The sequence below is a fragment of the Sapajus apella genome, unplaced genomic scaffold (genome assembly GCF_009761245.1).
Source record: "Sapajus apella isolate SASKATOON/1434 unplaced genomic scaffold, GSC_monkey_1.0 scaffold68, whole genome shotgun sequence".
Classification (NCBI taxonomy): Eukaryota; Metazoa; Chordata; class Mammalia; order Primates; family Cebidae; genus Sapajus; species Sapajus apella.
The window spans coordinates 3,601,524-3,621,368 of record NW_022437008.1 but is presented as its reverse complement, the minus strand read 5'-3'; the positions used below and the strand labels follow the sequence as shown (position 1 = coordinate 3,621,368).

Below are 19,845 nucleotides of genomic sequence, written 5' to 3'. Positions count from 1 at the left end.
TACTGGCCACCTTCGGTCATGAGCATGGCCCTTGACCCAGATTCCTGCAGGAGCCCGCATATAGGGGCCCTGCTGGCTGGGACTAGGGATGGGGGCGGGGTGGAGAGTTCAAGGGTAGGCGGGGTCTAGGATGTAAGTCCCAAGGGTGTGGGGTCAGCAGGGCGGCTTCTCATGCTCTCTGGCCCAGGAGGAGTGATTCTCCATCTGGCAGGCCCAGCTGCGGTGCTGGGGCAGGGATGAGGGCAGAGGCCACGGGAGGAGAGAGGGAGGCTGGGGGCGGAGCTCGGGGAAGCCCATGGTAACCCCGGGGAGGAAAAACAGCCACACAGTGTTATTGTTACAGAACCATTAAATACAACTTATACACAAGCCGGGGCGGCGTCCAGGGAGGGGGGCAGGGAGAGTGGGAGACGGTCAGGGGTGAGCAGTCCCGGCCGGGTCCTGGAGGGGGCTGAGGCTGCCATCGTGGGAGGGGCTGGGCTGGCGGAGGCCGGGCTGCCTGTGGAGGCCGTGAAGCTTTACCAGCAGCTCCTGGATGAAGTCCTGAGGACAGGGTGGGGAAGCTGAGAACATGGGAGCGGCAGGGGCACCCCCTGCCCCTGTCCAGCCCAGTCCCTGACCTGGGTGCCTCCTCCTGTTCTCTGATTGTGGGGTGGGGGGAGTTAGGGGTGGAGGCTATAGACACACAGAAAAGTGAACCGGGAGAAAGAGGCAGAGATGGAGAAAGAGCGAGGAGGCCGGGCACGGTGGCTCCCGTCCATCATCCCAGCACTTTGGGAGGCTGAGGTGGACGGATCACAAGGTCAGGAGACTGAGACCATCCTGGCTAACATAGTGAACTGTGTTCACCAAAAATACAAAAAATTAGCTGGGCGTGGTGGCACGTGCCTGTAAACCCAGCTACTGCAGAGTCTGAAGCAGGAGAATCGCTTGAACCCAGGACTCGGCAGTTGCACTGAGCCAAGATCGCGCCACTGCACTCCAGCCTGGGTGACAGACAGAGCGAGACTCTGTCTCAAATTTTAAAAAAAGTTAGCCAGGCAAGATGGCTCATGCCTGTGATCCCAGCACTTTGGGAGGCTGAGGTGGGTGGATCACCTGAGGTCAGGAGTTTGAGACCATCCTGACCAATACAGTGAAACCCCATCTCTACTAAAAATACAAAAACTAGCTGGGTTTGGTGGCGGGTGCCTGTAATCCCAGCTACTCGGGAGGCTGAGGCGGGGAATCGCTTGAACCCAGGAAGCAGAGGTAGCAGTGAGCCGAGTTCATGCCATTGCACTCCAGCCTGGGTGACAGAGCAAGACTCTGTCTCAAAAAAACAAGAAAGAAAGAAACAGCTAGGAAGAGAGCGAGCCAAGGAGACAGACAGGGAGTAGGGGAGGGGGAAACACACAGAGAAACAGAGAGACTTGTAGAGACAGAGACAGCGAGAGACATAGGGACGGAGAAGACACAGAGGCCCCCAGAGACAGATCCCGGGCAGACAGACACACAATGACATTTGTCCCTCAGGCTGTCCAGAGCTAGCTGGAGAAACATGAATATTTTTCCCTTTTAAAGCAGGGGAGGAAGTGGGAGGGGTTGGGCAGCTCAGCTGCAGGGCCTGGGAGGATGGAGGGGCCCCCAGAGGTAGAGAAGGGAGCCCAGGGTGGTGGAGGCAGTAACGGGAGAGGGACAGAAGGAGACTGAGCCCGAAGGCGGAAGGACAGGCACAGGAGAGGCAGAAACCAGGCAGATGGGCGAGGACAGAATGGAGCCCCCTCAGCAGATGGGGGAGAGGGAGAGAGATGAGGAGGAGGACAAAAGACACCCCTGGAGACCAGAAAGAGCTGTGGAGGGGGTGCCGGGGGTTCCCCAGAGATCCTTCTGCCTGTCCCAGGCATGGCCGGCTCCTTCCCCCTCCCCCATCAGAGTACGTGGGGCCAGAAAAGGGCCAGTAACTGGGGAGAGAAAACTCACCTCGATGGGGCTCCGACAGGACTTCAGGAGTCCCTACAACCCCCAACCAAAAATAAATAAAGAAGTGAAATGACTAACACCTCCTCCCCTCCAGCCCCTTCACTTTCCCAAAAATTCCCAGCAGCGAGACAAATGGAAGTCAGACTCCAGGGTGGACTGCCCACCAAGCTTCCAGAGGAACAGAGCCTGAGAGGCATGCGGAGCGACTCAGAGAAGGGGTGAGTCACTGGATCCAGTGGTCACAGGAGAGGGCCAGGAGGTCACACGGCACTTCCCTCCTCTAAAAAGGTGTAAGCCATAAGCAAGGACAGGGCTGCCAAACTGCCTGGGTTCACCGTCCAGCTCTGCTCCTTCTGAGCTGTGTGATGCTGGGCAAGGGAGTCAACCTCTTTGGGCCTCATTTGCCTCATCTGGAAAATGGGCTCACACTAGGGCCTGCTTCGGAGGGTTCTGTGAGGATGACATGAGTGGGTGGATGTGTGTCAGGCTGTGGTAGCAGCACCTGGCATCCAGTGAGCACTCAGTAAACATGGGAACGATTGCTATTATTTTTATGGATGTGCGCAGTGGGGGGCTTGGGGACGCCCCCCACCCCACCTACCTGGATCTTCCGTCTTCTCTCCTCTTCACTCTCTAATTCCAGCAGTTCGTCGATGTTGACCTCATCCGGCATGTCTGCCTCCTAGGGTCAGGGAGGGAGAGGTGCTCGGGGTCCCCTTCCCTCCCTCCGTCCCCCGCCTTTGCCCAGGGCTCTGCAGGAGCCCCACGGGCCCCAGGGCCCAGCTGGCGGGTTCTGGAGCATTAATGTGGCAGTCAGGGACAGCACTGCCAAGGCGGGACATCGGGGGGGGGGGGGGGGGTGGCAGATGGGCTGATGGAGCCCTGGGGCCCTGTACCAGCCCCAAGCCTGGGCCCTTGGGCCCCGGGAGCCTCGGGGCTGGCACGAGGCTCTCGCCTTGGCTCCGGTTCCCACAGAGGAAAACAGGCCTGGTGGAGCCTTGGAATGTCAGATTCTGGGATTCAGGAGAGGGGCTGGCTTCTGCCCTTTCAAGGAAAAGTCTTACTTAGCGCTAGGTGCGGGGGAGGAGAGGCTGGCAAACAGCAGCCAGCTGGGGCGGCCCCTTCCCCCAGGGAACAGGAAGGGAGGGGAGGGGTTGGGCCAGCCCTTCAGGGGCCAAAATGCAGTCTGGTGAGACCAGAGGGAAGACCACCGAGGCCCCTCAAGGTGGGTGGGTGGGATGAGTCAGAAGCTGAACTCGGCTGCTAAGAGTGGGTGCTTAGTGTGGCCTCTGCAGGCGGCGGCCCAAGCACAGGCCGGCTCAGTGCCCCTGCCAGGAGCACAACCCAGCTGTCCCCAGCTGTTGAGGCAACAAGAGGTTAGGAATCCTTTCCTCCCCAACCCAAAGTCCGGCTGTCGGCTTCAGGGCTGGAGGGTCCTGGTTCTGTGTGGTGAAGCCGCTTCAGCAAGGACACAGGTGTGAGTCTCTGCCAGGGCCACTGCCTGATGCCAAGGGCCCGGGGCTGGCTGAGGATGCAGAGGGACCCAGCAGCGTGAGGTGGCTTCGTATAGGGAACTATGGTCCTGCAGGGGTGAGGTGTGAGCCTCTGGCGTAGGTGTGTGATGCGTCATCATGTGCCCTCAGCCAGCTGGAGGGCCCCCCAACCAAGAATGACCTCAGAGATGCCACCTGCCGCTAGCGACCACACTTGTTCACCTGCGTGGGCCCAGGTGTGAGAACAGAGGGACTGCGTGTCCCTGTGGGAGACGGGCCATGCCTCCCACCATTGTTGCACTGTGAAAAGGACGACTCCTGGGTCCTGTGTACACTGTAGGTACACAAGTCACAGAAGGCCGGTGCAGTGGCTCACGCTTATAAATAATCCTGACAGTTTGGGAGGCTGGGAAGAGAGAATCGCTTGAGCCCAGGAGTTCAAGACCAGCCTGGGCAACATAGTGAGGTCCCATCTTTCTTTTTTTGAGACGGAGTCTCACTCTTTCGCCCAGGCTGGAGTGCAGTGGCATGATCTCAGCTCACTGCAACGTCCACCTCCCAGGTTCAAGCGATTCTCCTGCCTCAGCCTCCCAAGTAGCTGGGATTACAAGCACCCACCATCATGCTGGGCTAATTTTTGTATTTTTAGTAGCGACGGGGTTTCGCCATGTTGGCCAGGCTGGTCTTGAAATCCTGACCTCAAGTGATCTGCCTGCCTCAGTCTCCCAAAGTGTGGGGATTACAGGCTCGAGCCACTGCATGCAGCCAGCCAGGCCCCATCTCTAAGGAAAAGAAAAAAAAGGGGCCAGGCGAGGTGGCTCATGCCTGTAATCCCAGCACCTTGGGAGGCCGTGGCAGGTGGATCACAAGGTCAGGAGTTCGAGACCAGCCTGGCCAACATGATGAAACCCCGTCTCTACTGAAAATACAAAAAATTAGCTGAGCATGGTGGCGCATGCCTGCCATGCCAGCTACTCGGAGGCTGAGGCAGGAGAATTGCTTGAACCTTGCAGGCGGAGGTTGCAGTGAGCCGAGATTGTATCACTACACTCTAGCCTGGGCGACAGAGAGACAGGGTGAGACTCTGTCTCAAAAAAAAAAAAAAAGGGAAAAGAAAAAAGAAGTCACTGAAAGTGTGATTCAAGCAGAGACTCAAGTGACGAAGTACCTGTGTCTGTCAAAACGTACAGCCGTGGCTTCAGCTCCTGTGTGCCTGCGGGCCCCGGTGGGTTCTGCATTGTATGTCCACCTGTGCCTATAGTTGACACAGTTTTATGTCTGAGTGTAGTTATAAATTCTGTTGGTTTTTGTTTTTTTTGAGACGGGGACTCACTCTCTTGCCCAGGCTGGAGTGCAGTGGTGCAACCTTGGCCTCCTGGGCTCAAGCAATCCTCCCATCTCAGTGTCCCAAGGAGCGGAGATTACAAGTGGGTGACACCACGCCTGGCTAAGTTGTTATATTTTTGGTAGACAGGTTTTCGCCATATTGCCCAGGCTGCTCTTGAACTCCTGACGTCAAGCAGTCCTCCTGCCTCGGCCTCACAAAGTGCTGAGGTTACAGGCGTGAGCCACTGTGCTGGGCCAGTTTCTGTTGTTTTCTGTCTGAGTGGCTGTGGGTCTGTGCCTGTGTTTGTAGGCGGTCAGGTCATAGTTTTTCCTTTAGGAGGGAACGGAGGGCTGCAACCGGAGTCATTCTGTGTTTGAGTGGAGTTTGCTGCATCTGCCTACAGCTGTGGCCCACGCCGCTGTGTCTATGGGTGGCTGTGGCTGTAGCGTATGCTGATCTGTGGGGGTCCCCCTCCAGCCCCCACGCGCTTGTGTCCTTGTGAGTTTGTGCATGGCTGCTGCTTCTGTGCTGTGAGTGGCTCTAGCTTCCTTCACTATGCACGGCTGTGTCTGCTGTTGCTTCCTTTGCCTGGGTCTCTGTGTGGCTGTATCTCCTCTGTCACCATGTCTATGTTTGGCTTTACGACATCCCCCTTCCCCCACTCTTTCTCCAGACGTGGCGGTTTCAGCTCCATTTAGCCTCTTCTCTCCCTTAGGTTAACCCCCGGCCCTCCCCAGGCGTTTGGACACATCTCTGGAGACCCACGAGTTTGCGTGTTTCTCTCTGTGTGTCCACAAGCTCCATGCTGTGGGGACAGACGGCCAGGCCAGTGAGTGCCCGGCCCTAGGGCACTCGTCCCCTTGTGCAGGCCAGGCTGCCTGTGCACCAGCGAGCGTGCACCGAGACCCCAACGGCGTTGGGTCTCCGCGCCCGGGTTCGATCTGTCCCGGACCACCCCTCCCCGGGCTCACCATGCCGCGGTAAAGCTCCTCCAGGCGCCCGTCGATCCACTTCTCCACGTCCAGCCGCCGCTGCAGCTCCCGCCGGTCATACTTGACCGTGACGCGCGCGTGCCGCTTCTGCAGCCCCCCGGGACTGCCCCCCGGCCCGCGGGCCCGCGACGGAGACTGCAGCTTGCTCAGCACGCGCTTGCCCAGCCGCTGAGCTGCCATCGCGCTGCTGGCCCCCGCCCGGCCCCGCTCTGTGCGCCTTGGCCTCGCGCCCCGGGTGCTTCTTACGGGCCGGGGCGTGGCTGGCCGGCGGGGGGGGGCGGGGCGGGGGCTCGGCGGGAGGTCGGCCCCGCCCTGGTCGCCCCGGGCCTCAGTTTCCCTGTCTCCTGCGCGAGGGCAGGCCGCTGCGCCGGCTTGAAGCCTGCAGTCGTGCCGGGTTCAGGTATGCGCGGGGTCCCAGAGCCCTGGGCGGGTCCCGGCGTATGGGATTCTCGGGCCTGGATCCTGGGTGGGGGGCAGGGGGGCGGGGGGCCAGGACAGACACTTGGGACCCGGCCTGTCTGCTCCCTCTGGCGGCCGCGGGGGGCGGTGCGGGAGCGTCTGACCCGCCGTAGAAGGTCGAGCGTCATTTGTTGCTTCGTTCATTCATTCACTCATCCATCCATCCGTTTGTTCATCTTTCATTCCATTCAAAGAATATCTTTTTTTGTTTTTGTTTTTTGAGTCGGAGTCTTTCTCTGTCGCCCAGGCTGGAGTACAGTGGCGCGATCTTGGCTCCCTGCAACGTCCCCGCGTTCAAGCGATTCTCCTTCCTCAGCCTCCGGCGTAGCTGGGATTACAGGGATGTGCCACGTCCGGCTAATTTTTGTATTTTTAGTAGAAAAAGGGTTTCACCATGTTGGCCAGGCTGGTCTCGAACTTCTGAGCTCAGGTGATCCACCACGCCTTGGCCTCCCAAAGTGCTGGGATTACGGGTGTGAGCCACCTTGCCCGGCCCCATTCAACAAATATCTATTAAGTATCCATTCTGTACCAGCCACTGCTCTAGGCCCCAGGAATAAAACAAAACAGACAAGCCCCAGTCCCAAGGAGTTGACAGTTGTGGCGGGGACGGATGAGAAACGTGGTAAGTACAGTATTATACTGTTTATCATGAGTGCTTTAGAGAAATACAAAGCAGAAAAGGAGAAATGGAGTGAGGGTGGGGTTGCAATTTTAGCCAGGGTGGCCAGGGAAGTCCCTTACCTCAAAACAGGCTTCCCACTGCTAATTATGAGCAGCAAGAATTACACTTTTAAATTTGTTTTTTTTTTTTTTTGAGATGGAGTTTCACTCTTTCATTCTTGTCGCACAGGTTAGAGTGCAGCAACAGGATCTGGGCTCACCGCAACCTCTGCCTCCTGGGTTCAAGCGATTCTCCTGCCTCAGCCCCCTGAGTAGCTGGGATTACAGACATGAGCCACCACATCCAGCTAATTTTGTATTTTTTAGTAGAGACGGGGTTTCTCCATGTTGGTCAGGCTGGTCTTGAACTCCAAACCTCAGGTGATCCGCCCACCTCAGCCTCCCAAAGTGCTGGGATTATAGGCATGAGCCACCGTGCCTGGCCTATACTTTAAAATGTAAACGTGGCTGGGTGAAGTGGCTCATGCCAGTAGTCCCCCAGCACTTTGGGAGGCCGAGGCAAGTGGATCATGAGGTCAGGAGTTCAAGACCAGCCTGGCCAACATGGTGAAACCCTGTCTCTACTAAAAATTAAAAAAAAAAAAAAAAAAAAAGCCAGGCATGGTGGCTCGTGCCTGTAATTCTAGCCACTGGAGAGGCTGAGGCAAGATAACTGGGTGAACCCAGGAGGTGGAGGTTGCAGTGAGCCAAGATCAGTTTGCTGTTCCAGCCTGGGGACAGAGTGAGACGCTGTCTCACAAAAAAAAAAAAAAAAAAAAAAAAATTGTAGAGATAGGGTCTCCCGTTGTTGCCTAGGCTGTTCACCAATTCCTGGGCTCAAGTGATCCTCCCACCTCAGCCTCCCAAGGTGCTGGGATTACAGGTGTGAGGCACCTCAACCCACCAACCAGCCAGAATGTAAAACTTTTGAGTTTCAAAGAACATCATCAAGAAAGTGAAGAGATGACCCATAGAATGGGAGAAAAAAATGGCAAATCGTATAACTCATAAGGTGCTGGGATGAACCACCACATGTGGCCAAACTGTAAACTTTAAAAAGGTGAGTTGGGGTTGGGCACAGTGGTTTATGCCTGTAATCTCAGCACTTTGGGAGGTCGAGGCAGGTGGATCACTTGAGGTCAGGAGTTCATGACCAGCCCGGCCAACAATGCAAAACCCTGTCTGTACCAAAAATACAAAAATTAGCGGGGCGTGCGGGTGCATGCCTGTAATCCCAGCTACTTGGGAGGCTAAGGCAGGAGAATCGCTTGAACTTGAAAGGCAGAGGTTGCAGTGAGCTGAGATTGTGCCACTGCACTCCAGCCTGGGCGACAGAATGAGACTCTGTCCCCAAAATAAATAAATAAATAAATAATACAAATAAAAAAATAAAAGGGTGAATTGTATGGTATGTGAGTTATATCTCAATAAAGCTATTTTATTTAAAAATTTAAAACAGGCCAGGTGCCGTGGCTCACACCTGTAATCCCAGCACTTTGGGAGGCCAAGGCAGGTGGATCATCTGAGGTCAGGAGTTCGAGACCATCCTGGCCAATACAGCGAAATCACATCTCTACTAAAAATGAAAAAAAAAAAAAAATGTAGCCAAGCATGGGTTGTGCATGATTGTAATCCCAGCTACTCGGGAGGCTGAGGTGGGAGAATTGCTTGAACCCAGGAGGTGGAGGCTGAAGTGAGCTGAGATCACAGCACTGCACTCCAGCCTGGGTGACAGAGCAAGACCCTGTCTCAAAAAAACAAAAATAAACAAAAAACAACTATCCATAGCTCCCCATAGACCTCATCCTAAAGGCCAAATTCCTTGGTTTAGCAGTCCCAGCTGTGCCAGGGACAGTCCTATTTCAGCACCTTTCACTCCAAGTTCCTCTGCCAGGAAAGTGCTTCCCTAGAATGTCCGCAGAGCTCACTCCTTCACTCCCTCCAATGCCCTCTGTTCAGTGAGTTCTTCCCTGGCTGTGCTATCTCACAGTGCAACTCTCACGCCTCTCACCCAGTTCTGTTTTATACATAACACTTACCACTTTCTAACATTATATCTATATAAATATATTTTCTTTATTTTTTTTATTTTTTTGAGATGAAGTCTCAATTTGTTGCCCAAGCTGGAGTGCAGTAACACAATCTCGGCATACTGTAATCTCTGCCTCCCAGGTTCGAGAGATTCTCCTGTCTCAGCCTCCTGAGTAGCTGAGACTACAGGTGCGTACCACCATGCCCAGCTAATTTTTTTTTTTTTTGAGGCAGAGTTTCGCTGTTACCAGGCTGGAGTGCAGAGGGGCGATCTCGGCTCACTGCAACTTCTACTTCCTGGATTTGAGCAATTCCCCTGCCTCAGCCTCCCGAGTAGCTGGGACTACAGGCGTGCACCACCATGCCCAGCTAATTTTTTTTGTTTTGTTTTGTTTTGTTTTTGGTATTTTAGTAGAGATGGGGTTTCGTCATGTTGGCCAGGATGGGCTCCATCTCTGACTTCGTGATCCACCCACCTCAGCCTCCCAAAGTGCTGGGATTACAGGCATGAGCCACTATACCCAGCCATGTTCTTGCATTTTAATAATATATTAGAAATAAAAATAGTAGCACAACGATTATAAACATGAAGAAACTATTCTGTCACTCTACATATTCCTTTCGAGTTTTTGTGTTTAAAGTTTAAAGTGGCTGGGTGTGGTGGCTCACACCTGTAATAGGAGAATCACTTAAGCCCAAGAGTTGGAGAGCAGCCTAGGCAATAAAGTGAGACACTGTGCCACACACACACACACACACACACACACACACACACACACACACAAACCGGAAAGCCAGATGCGGTGGCTCACGCCTGTAATGCCAGCACTTTGGAAGGCTGAGGTGTGCGGATCAGGAGGTCAGGAGATCAAGACCATTCTGGCCAACATGGTGAAACTAAAATACAAAAAAAAACACACAAAAAACAAATGGTATGAACTTTGAGTTGTAATATTTTTATTTGGCAAGAGCAAATTTTCTTTTTTTGAAATGGAGTCTCACTCTGTCGCCAGGCTGGAGTGCAGTGACGCAATCTCGGCTCACTGCAACCTCTGCTTCCTGGTTTCAAGGGATTCTCTTGCCTCAGCCTCCAGAGCAGCTGGGATTACAGGCACGTGCCATCACACCCAACTAATGTTTTGTATTTTTAGTAGAGAGGGTGTTTCACCATGTTGGCCAGGATAGTCTTGATCTCCTGACCTCGTGATCTGCCTGCCTCAATCTCCCAAAGTGCTGGGATTACAGGCATGAGCCACTGTGCCTGGCCACAAATTTTCTTTTTTTTGAGATGGGGTCTCACTCTGTCACCCAGGTTGGAGTGCAGTGGCACAATCCAGCTCACTGCAGCCTCCACCTCCCAGGCTCAAACGATCCTCCCACCTCAGCCTCCCGAATGGCTAGGACAGGCATGCGCCACCAAGCTGAGCCAATTTTTTCTATTTTTGGTAGAGAAGCGGTTTAGCTATGTTGCCCAGGCTGGTCTTGAACTCCTGGGCTCAAATGATTTAATCCCGAAGTGCTGGGATTATAGGCATGGGCCACCGTACCCAGCCAGCAAGTGCAAATATTCATTCATACTGGATTTGAGTAATATCTTTAAAATTGAAATTTATTTGGTCAATTGTTAATTGTTTTAAAACTAAAAAGCAGGCTCCCTCCCACCAAAAGACCGAAAAAAGAAATACAACAATGATTCTTACGTGACTATTACTGAAAATAATTTTCTGGCCAGGCGTTGTGGCTCATGCCTGTAATCCCAACACTTTGGGAGACTAAGGCGGGCAGATCACCTGAGGTCGGGAGTTCGAGACCAGCCTGACCAACATGAAGAAAACCCGTCTCTACTAAAAATACAAAAATTAGCTGGGCCTGGCGGTGCACGCCTGTAATCCCAGCTACTCGGGAGGCTGAGGCAGGAGAATTGTTTGAACCCGGGAGACAGATGTTGTAGTGGGTGGAGATCATGCCACTGTACTCTAGCCTGGGCAACAAGAGTGAAACTCTGTCTCAAAAAAAAAAAATAATAATAATAATAAAATAAAATAAAATAAAGAAGAGGCCTCTGCCTTCTTCCAAGCCTCAACAGCTCAACACATTCTTCTCTGTCTTCATGCTCAGGCCTGGGTTTGGTGGGCGTGAGTGGCAGTGGGGGACTCAGGTGCTTTGGCCTCGCATTCAGACTCCACCTTGAGTCCATGACCTCACTGCAAGCTTAAACTTCCACTGTGTAAGGTAAACACCATTTTGACAACTCGGTTAAGGCTCTTCATGTATTATTATGCTAGGAGGGAACTGAAGAGTGGGCGTGGCCCTGGCTCCTGAACACACTATTCTCTTTCCTGCCTGAAGACCTCTGCATTTGCTGTTCCTGATGCTCGGGATGTTTGTCCCTTGGCCTTTATCGTCCTTAAAAGTTCATTATCAAAGCCACCCCTCCCAGAGCCCTTCCTCCACCACCCAATTCAAAGGATCTCTTGCTATTTTCCATGCCAGCCTGTATGGCACTGTTAAAGTGTTTTCAGGCCAGGTGTGGTGGTTCATGCCTGCAATACAACACTTTTGCAAGGATGAGACAGGAGGATCCCTTGAAGCCAGGAGTTTGAGACCAGTCTGGGCAACATAGCAAGACACCTACCTCCATAAAAAAATTTAAAAATTAGCTGGATGTGGTGGCTCACATCTGTAGTCCTAGCTACTTGGGAGGCCGAGGTGGGAGGATCCCTTGAGTCCAGAAGGTCAGGGCTACAGTGAGCCGAGATCATGCCATTGCACTCCAGCCTGGGCAACAAGAGCAAAATTTGGTCTCAAAAACAAACAAAAGAAATAATAAAAGTGTTTTTTTATTTATTTATTTTAGAGATGGGGTCTCACTATGTTGCCCAGGCTGGAGTGCAGTGGCTATTCACAGGTGCAATCCCACTACTGATCAGCACAGGAGTTTTGACCTACTCGGTTTCTGACCTGGGCCAGTTCACCCCTCCTTAGGCACCCTGGTGGTCCCCTGTTCCAGGGAGGTCACCATATTGATGCTGAACTTAGTGCGGACACCTGATCAGCATATCACACTACAGCCCAGAACTCCTGGGCTCAAGGGATCCTCCAGCCTCAGCCTCCCGAGTAGCTGGGACTACAGGCACGTGCCACTGCACCGGGCAAGTGTTTTCAATAATCATTTATTTGGATTACCTTGTTGGCTGTCCTCTACTTGTGTGACTGCACCACTTAATTTCTCTTTCTAGAGTCTGCTCACATAACTCCTCTTCCAAGAAGCCCTCTTTGATTCCCAGGCTTGGTCAGGTGTCTCCTCTGGTATTCCCCAGGGGCTTCCTTCCTCTCAAGTCTTTTGCTGCCCGTTGCTAAGTATTTGTCTCCCTATCTGTCCTGAGAACCTTGAAGCCAGGGCCCGGGACTGTTATTTTTACATGGGCCTGTCACCTCCTCCAGGAAGCCCTCCTTGGCTCTTTCTCACGCTGGATGGTAAAGGTGTCTGGACTTCCATCATGCTCTGCCCCTCCAGCGTCCCAGCCTCTGATCCCTCAGCGTGGCTCTCCCCCATCACAGCTTTCATCACTTTGCACGAAGCTTCCGCTAGCCTGTTTGGTGACTCAGAGATCAGTCTGGCATGGCCACCGCTGGATCCCCAGCATTTAGCCCCGGAGCAGGAGTCCAGTGAACTCCGAATTCACGAAGGAATTCACAGGAAAGCGGAAGCGAGGCCGGCAGAAAACCACAGGCTTCCAAGAAACCCGTGTCTGCCGCCCCCTCCTCCCACCCTGAGGCCAGTCCAAGAGCGAAGGCCCTCCTCGGACGTCGGGTCACCCAGCCCACGGACAGGGTGGCAGGTGCTCAGCGGGCCCGGCAAGGCTGTTGGGGGCGAGGCTCGCGCAAGCCCCGCCTCTTCCCCGGCGCCAGGGGCGGGCCCAGGTGCGCCCGGGTCGTGGGAGCGGCCGCGCAGGTGCCTGCCCTCTGCGCCTGCGCCCTGCACGCCCCGCCTCGCCAGGTGCGCCCCGCCTCCTGCCTGCTCAGCCACCTTCGGGAGCCGCTTCCAGGCGTCCGCCATTGGCTCTGGCGACCCCCGCACGTTGGGAGGTGTGGCGGGGCTCTGAACGCGCGGAGGGGCGTTGAGTGTCGCAGGCCGCGAAGGCGCGAGTGAGGAGCAGACCCAGGCATCGCGCGCGGAGAAGGTCGGGTGTCCCCTCACGGAACGTCCGGAAAGGCGGCTTCCGGGGGCTTCGGCACCTGACGGACCCTCCTCGAGCGCCTGCACCTGAAGGCGAGACGCTGCAGTGCGCGTGCGCGGCGAGGGGCTTCCGGCACCTGATCGCGAGACCCCAACGGCTGGCGCCTGGCGGCGTCGCCTGAGCGTCTTGGCGGAGCGGGCCATGGCGCAGCTGTGCGGGCCGAGGCGGGGCCGGGCGCTCCTTGCCCTGCTGGCATCGCTGCTCCTCTCCGAGGTCCTGGCGGCCGACGGAGAACGCGGCATCCACGGTGAGGGTCGTGGCGGGTCGCAGGGGGAAGGAGCGAGGGGGCCAACGGGGATCCGAGCAGGGAGAATTGGCGGGGGAGGAAACTAGGGGCGACTTGATGGAGTTCAGGGGGTGTGGTGGAGCCAGCCCTGGCAGATTGAGCCTTGAGATGAGGTTTGGGAGCTCTCGAGAGCGGAGACGGGCGGAGGAGCGAGGGTCAGGAGAGTTTCCTTCGGATGAAGGAAGGTATTGACCAAGAAGGTGTGGCATTGGCCTTTCCTGTGGCAGGAAGGGGGTGACGAACTGAACTGAAGACCAGCCTCCTCCTGGCGGTGGAAAGTTCCATGGCCAAAGCCCAGGGAGAGGCCAGGCCTGAGAGGGTGGGGGTTGGATTGGGTGACCTGGTGGCCGTTTTAGACTCAGGGAAGACGCCCCCCTCACCCCTGCCTCTTTGGAGGTTGATCAAGAGCCTCCCCCGAAGCTTTTGTAGTTGGGTTGCAGTAAAGTAGGTGCCCGAGAAGGAGGGAGAAGAAAGGAAGTAAGTGTGGGGAAGAAGCAGCTCTGCTAAGGCGCGAGAGTGTTGGCATTGAGCAGCTGGGGTTGGGTTCTTTGAATTGGTCCTTAGAAGTCGGTGGCGGATAAGGTGATTTAAACCTCTACACTGTGAAGGAAGTGTGGCCTGAAAGGTCTCTTTGAACAAGTGTTGTTATAACCTTAACTGCTTCTGACAAGCACCAGCGGGTTTTGAAAAGAGCTCTCTTGAAAGAAGAATTCATTGATTCAGCAAAACTTACTGAGGCCCTGCTACGTGCCAGAGACTGGCGCCGGTGATAACAGTTAACTCAGACGAGCTGGGTTCCTGCATTCACAGAGCTACTATTCCAGTGGGAGAGGCAGAGCTAGGGAAGGTTTAGAGAGCACTTGCCATGAGATTAAACTACTGAGAAGTAAATGAACGAGGCGAAGTACACCAACAGGGTGACGTAAGTTGATGGGGCGGCTTTAGCAGAGGTGGTCAGGGGATGTCTCTCTGAGGAGGGTGACATCTGAGCTCTAACATGAAGAATCAGGAGGCAGTAGCCACACACAGACCTGGGGGACCAGTGTCCAGTTACAGGCAATGGTGTACAAAGGCCTTGAGGCTGGAACAAGCCGGGTTGGGTTCAAGGAAAAGACAGAGCCAGCCTGGATAGAACAGGCGTGAGGGAGGGGAGGACTGGAGGATGATGGGAGGTGGAAGAGATAGGCCAGAGCCAGGTGCCCTAAGGCTTTATAGACAGGTACTGGATGCGAAGAGAAAGCAGTCTGGATTCAGGACTAGACCTATTAAAAATCAGAAGGCCAAGGCCGGGTGCAGTGGCTCATGCCTGTAATCCCTGCACTTTGGGAGGCCAAGGTGGGCAAATCACCTGAGGTCAGGAGTTCGAGACCACCCTGGCCAACATGGTGAAACACTATCTCTACTAAAAATACAAAGAAGTAGCCAGACGTGGTGGCAGGCGCCTGTAATCCCAGCTACTAAGGAGGCTGAGGCAGGAGAAACGCTTGAACCCAGGAGGTGGATGTTGCAGTAAGCTGAGATGCCACCACTGCATTCCAGCCTGGGCACCAAGAGTGAAACTCTGTCCCCCCCCCCCAAAAAAAGAAAGCTGGGTGCGGTGGCTCATGCCTGTAATCCCAGCACTTTGGGAGGCTGAGGCAGGCAGATCACTTGAGGCCAGGAATTCAGGACCAGCTTAGGAAACATGGTGAAACACCGTCTCTACCAAAAATTAGCTGGCTGTGGTGGTGCACACCTGTAGTCCCGGCTATTCTGGAGACTGAGGCAGGAGAATCGCTTGAGATCGTGCCACTGCACTCCAGCCTGAGCAACAGAGCAAGACTCCTCAAGAGAGAGAAAAAAGAGAGCAGGATATGTGGGCACCAAGTCATCACCTGTAGTAACTTCTGGGGAGTGGTTAATTTCCCTATGCTCCAGGCAGGAGGAAAAATTGAATTGGTGGGGAGAGGCTGGGCTGTAGGTGACTGGGAGTCGGGAATGCAGACGTTGACCATTCTTGCAGTCAGAACCGGAATTTTGGCAGCAAAGCCCTGCTGGACTTTTTCAGGTGAAGTAATTACGTTAGGATGTACCTTCTAGTTACCTGGCCTCTTGTTACCTCTGGTGCTTACTCTGAGCTTGAATGTGCCCTTTAACCTTTAAAACAGCCGGGTGCGGTGGTGAAGTTATGCGCCTTGTCCGAGGTCACTTGACAGTAGTAATTGACAAAGCCAGGTCTCACTGCAGAGGCATTCTCTGTTCAGAGTGGCCTCCCTGACTGCTGCCGCCGGCTGGACCTACTGACCTTTCAGAAGTACTAGTGTCTGACTGGGTGAACTCATGCCCTCACTTATCACAAGTTCTGTTTGTTTGAAAGCTTGAACAGCTTAATCCGAGGCAGGAGGCAGTTTGATTTTTTTTTTTTTTTTCTCCCTCCCTCCTGATTGCTTCTGTTTTCTCGGGAAGCAAGTCATGCACTGGGAGTGAGGTGTTGCCTGCAGCTCCGTGCTGCCAGATAAGTGTGGTGGTGAGGGAGGAGTGAGCAGAGAATGTGTGAGGGAGTGAGAATGGGGGTAGGTCAAGGAATTAGTTCTGTGTGGAGACGTGAGGGGGGCAGAGGGCGGAGGTGGTAGGGCAAGTAGATTGTCGGAGTTGAGGTCCTGAAGGGAATGAAGAAGACAGGATGCAGTGGGTAGTAAGTGAGATGCATGAGAGAGAGCTTCTGAAGAGGTGGCAGTTACTGAGGTAGGTCTAGGTGTGACCCTGAGAGGGAGGGCGGTGGGGGTGGGATGAGATCAGCTGGAGGCCTTGGGACCAAGAGGCCAGAGGACCATCTACCTGGATGTAGAAATCTCCAAGAATGGTAAGAGCAGCCGGAGAGGCGGCAGGCCCAGAGCTAAAGTTAGGAAGAAAGGAATAGTTGTCTGAGTTGACAGATAACGCACGGGGAGGGGTAGTGAATGATTTACTCTGATAATGAGAGTTTCCCAGCTGGGGGTTTTGGGGAGGGTGAAGAGAAACAGTCCAGAAGCAGCTCCCAGAAGCAAGGAGACTTCCCCACTTGGAAGGGCCCCAGGAGGTGTGTCCTCAGGGGAGATTCCAGTTAGATAAGAGGGTGGCAGCAATGTTCAGCAGAGAGATTGAAGACATAGAAGATTGGCTGAGGACCAGTCCTGAGTACCACCAGAGGGCCCAGGAGTTGGGAGAGGGGAGATGGGGACAAAGGAGGCCCCACTGCCACCCTGTGAGAGTGAGGGTTAATTCAGGTCAGGGCTTCTTGTGTTTAGCATTGTGTGGTCTATGATTGATGTGTTGATGGGGCTCTGAGTAGTGAGGGCAGGTGGGAAGGGACAGGTGGACGGCCGTACACGGCCCAGCCAAGAGTGTCTTGACTCCAACCTCTGCAGACAGAGGTTGGGGGGAAGCTGAGCTTGTGCCAGGTGAGAAGGCTCCCCAGTCTAGCGATAGGGACAGTTATAGTCTGCAGTGGAAAGCACGCAGAGATTATAAACTGGCCACTCCCAGGAAGCTTCACACAGCTTTTATGTGACTTATACATTCTCCAGAATTGGGATTTTTTAGATGTAAAAATGTAGGTTTTGGAGCTGGCCACAGTGGCTCACGCTTGTAATCCCAGCACTTTGGGAGGCCGAGGCGGGCGTATCACCGGAGGTTGGGAGTTCAAGACCAGCCTGACTAACATGGAGAAACCTCGTCTCTAAAAATGTAAAAGAAAAAAAAAAATGTAGGTTTTGGCTTTGTCTGAAAGACATGAAGATGTGATGGAATGGGACCAGAACACAGGCCTGTTTTCCTGCCCAGCAGTCCCGGGCTGGAGCTGAATGCCTCGTTGAGGCAGGACATACACCACTCCCCAGCCCATAGATACTCACTCAGCCTGCCTCGTCTCAGCCGCTGCCTGCCCTCTATCTCTGTAGGCCTTTGGCTTGTGACCCCTACCTTAAACATATGCTCCATTTAGTAAAAGGTAGGTGATACCTAACAGTTCTTTATAAATTGCACATTACAGTGAGAGAGAGAGAGTGAGTGAGAGAGAGAGAGAGAGTGAGTGTGTGTGTGTGTGTGTGTGTGTGTGATGGCAGTTAAGGGAAATCCTTTTATCAGGCAGCCGCAAATAAACATGATTTTTTTTTCCTTTTCTCACCCAGGTGGTAAATCCTGGTATTTGGAGGGTTCTGAAATGTGTGACATTGATCAACACAAGGCCAGTTAATGTATTTCCTCCTCAGAATAGAAACTGAAAAGGTCCTTTAGGAGTGGTCAGTTAACTGTAGTTCTTGCTGCCAATAACTTTGTGCCTGGCCCTGGGCATTAGAACCTGTGTTAATGGTTACTTGGCTCAGGGTCCTTTGTTGATGATTCTTGGGACTTTTCACTGGAGGCAAATAGGGCAATACTCACTCGAGAACCTCTCCTGTACTTTCTTTCTTTCTTTCTTTTTTTTTTTTTTTTGAGACGTCTGCTCTGTTGTCCAGGCTACAGTACAGTGGCACGATCTCGGCTCACTGCAACCTCTGTCTCCCGGGTTCAAGTGATTCTCCGGCCTCAGCCTCCTGAGTAACTGGGACTACAGATGTGTGCCACCACATTTTTGTATTTTTAGTAGAGGCAGGGTTTCACCATGTTGGTCAGGCTGGTCTCCTCCTGACCTCGTGATCTGCCCGCTTTGGCCGCCCAAAGCTCTGGGATTACAGGTGTGAGCCACCACGCCTGGCCCTCTCCTGCATTTTCAAGGGATTTTTGAAATCCATGGACCTCTTGGGTTAATTACAGTGTTCCCAGAGCCTTAACTAATAGGTTAGCTTTCCAGCACACTCCATAAACATGTTATTAGTTGCCACCCTTTATTTCCTTTCCTCCTCACCGCCATAGCTGTGACACTGGTGGTCAGAGATAAGATGACAGAAGAGCTGAAATAAAGCTGGTGTTGGCCTTCAGGGGGAATTCTCTAACCCTCCATGGAAGGGGAGCTTGTCCTGCTTGCAGGCAAGGCAGTTTGGTTCCAGGGTAGTTTGAAATCTTATTCACTGATACAGTCAGCAGATGTTTATTGGGCACCCAGCAATTGCCACGCACTGTTTCTAGCTCTCAGAATAGAGCACTGAACAAAATAGACCCCTCCCCCATCCATGGCAGGCATGTCATAATGAGAGGAAGACAGTACAGTAAATGAACACATTGAGTGTATGTCTGGTGGTGAGTGTCAGGGTTGGTGTACTTAGCACTAAAAATGGGGTTCCTGGCCAGGTGCAGTGGCTCACACCTGCAATCCCAGCACTTTAGGAGGCCGAGACGAGTAGATCACCTGAGGTCGAGCATTCAAGACCAACCCGACCAACGTGGAGAAACGCTGCTCTACTAAAAATACAAAAATTGGCCAGACATGGTGGCGCGTGCCTGTAGTCCCAGCTACTCGGGAGGCTGAGGCAGGAGAATTGCTTGAACCCAGGAGGTGGAGGTTGCAGTGAACCAAGATTGTACCATTGCACTCCAGCCTGGGCAACAAGAGTGAGACTCTGTCTCAAAGGAAAAGGGAAAATTTGGTTCCAAAAGAAGGTTGAGGGTCTTGCCTTTAGGCGTCTGTGGGAGAGTGACCCCTTTCCACCAGAAACATTGCATTGCCCTGGTCAGTATTTGAGAGCTCAGCCTGTGATGGAGAAAGCACAATTCTCCTCTTTCACCCTGCTCCCCAACCTTTTGCTCATTTTACCTGTCACCAGCCATTTGCAGCACACATGCAGAGCTTCTGTTTGCTGTGTCTGGAGGCTGACGGGGGAGGCTGAATGAGGGATAATAAGCCTGTGGCTCATGTGAGGCGGGAGACAGCCCAGCAGGAGTAATGCTGACATGGCTTCATTCACCTCAGGAGGCCTTGGCCCACTGGACGTGCTAATGTGGCCATCAGAGTGTGGGTTCCGATGTCTTACAAGATCCTTCTCACAAGTATCATTTCACGGGTTGTTTCTGGCAACATCTTTCTGAAAAGTCCCTGAAAAGAAGTGCTGATGTTGATGCTGAGGCCCAGGAACTTTGGAGTTTACTTTTATTTTTATTTTCCTTGGCAGGATGAAGTACGAGCTAGAGTTTAGTTACTTTTAAGTGCTTTTTATGATTAGAAGCCATTTTAGAAATGAGGGCAAGAATTCACATGTTTTACACACACCTGTTGGGAGATGGAGCTCACAGTGATTCCTGACTGGGCCCAGGGTCCATGGCTTCAGAAGTCCCTTAATCTGAAGTCCTTAAATTTTATGTGCTATTGCCGGGTGCAGTGGCTCACGCCTTTGATCCCAATGCTTTGGTAGACTGAGGCAGTTGGATTGCTTGAGCTCACGAGTTTCAACATGGTGAAACCAAAAATACAAAAAAACTAGGCCGGGCGCGGTGGCTC

The 19,845-nt window shown here is 53.4% G+C and overlaps 2 protein-coding genes across 5 annotated transcripts in view; one reads left to right on the top strand and one right to left on the bottom strand.

Annotated features, from left to right (window-relative positions):
- Positions 1–331: 331 nt before the first annotated feature.
- PPP1R14A (protein phosphatase 1 regulatory inhibitor subunit 14A) lies at positions 332–6,185 on the bottom strand. Its single transcript, XM_032248925.1, has 4 exons — positions 5,754–6,185; positions 2,564–2,644; positions 1,963–1,995; positions 332–543 (listed from the first exon to the last, which is right to left on the bottom strand). Exons 1-4 carry the CDS (start codon positions 5,952–5,954, stop codon positions 415–417), a joined length of 444 nt encoding a protein of 147 aa, XP_032104816.1. The 5' UTR covers positions 5,955–6,185; the 3' UTR covers positions 332–414.
- A 6,339-nt stretch (positions 6,186–12,524) lies between these two features.
- Positions 12,525–19,845, top strand: part of SPINT2 (serine peptidase inhibitor, Kunitz type 2) — a 36,862-nt gene continuing 29,541 nt past the window's right edge. For all 4 annotated transcript variants that reach the window (XM_032248924.1, XM_032248923.1, XM_032248922.1 and 1 more), the window contains exon 1: positions 12,525–13,415. In XM_032248924.1, coding sequence (XP_032104815.1) covers positions 13,310–13,415 — 106 coding nt within the window. In that variant the 5' untranslated portion in view covers positions 12,525–13,309. The remainder of the gene's footprint in view (positions 13,416–19,845) is intronic.

Bases quoted from the DNA above. Each gene is read 5' to 3' on its own strand.
- PPP1R14A (XM_032248925.1), bottom strand. From the start codon at position 5,954: ATGGCAGCTCAGCGGCTGGGCAAGCGCGTGCTGAGCAAGCTGCAGTCT. The intron at 1,996-2,563 runs GTAGGTGGGGTG...TGGGGGTTGTAG, and splicing joins AGAGAAGACGGAAGATCCAG to GGACTCCTGAAGTCCTGTCG. The intron at 544-1,962 runs GTGAGTTTTCTC...CCCTGTCCTCAG, and splicing joins CCTGTCGGAGCCCCATCGAG to GACTTCATCCAGGAGCTGCT.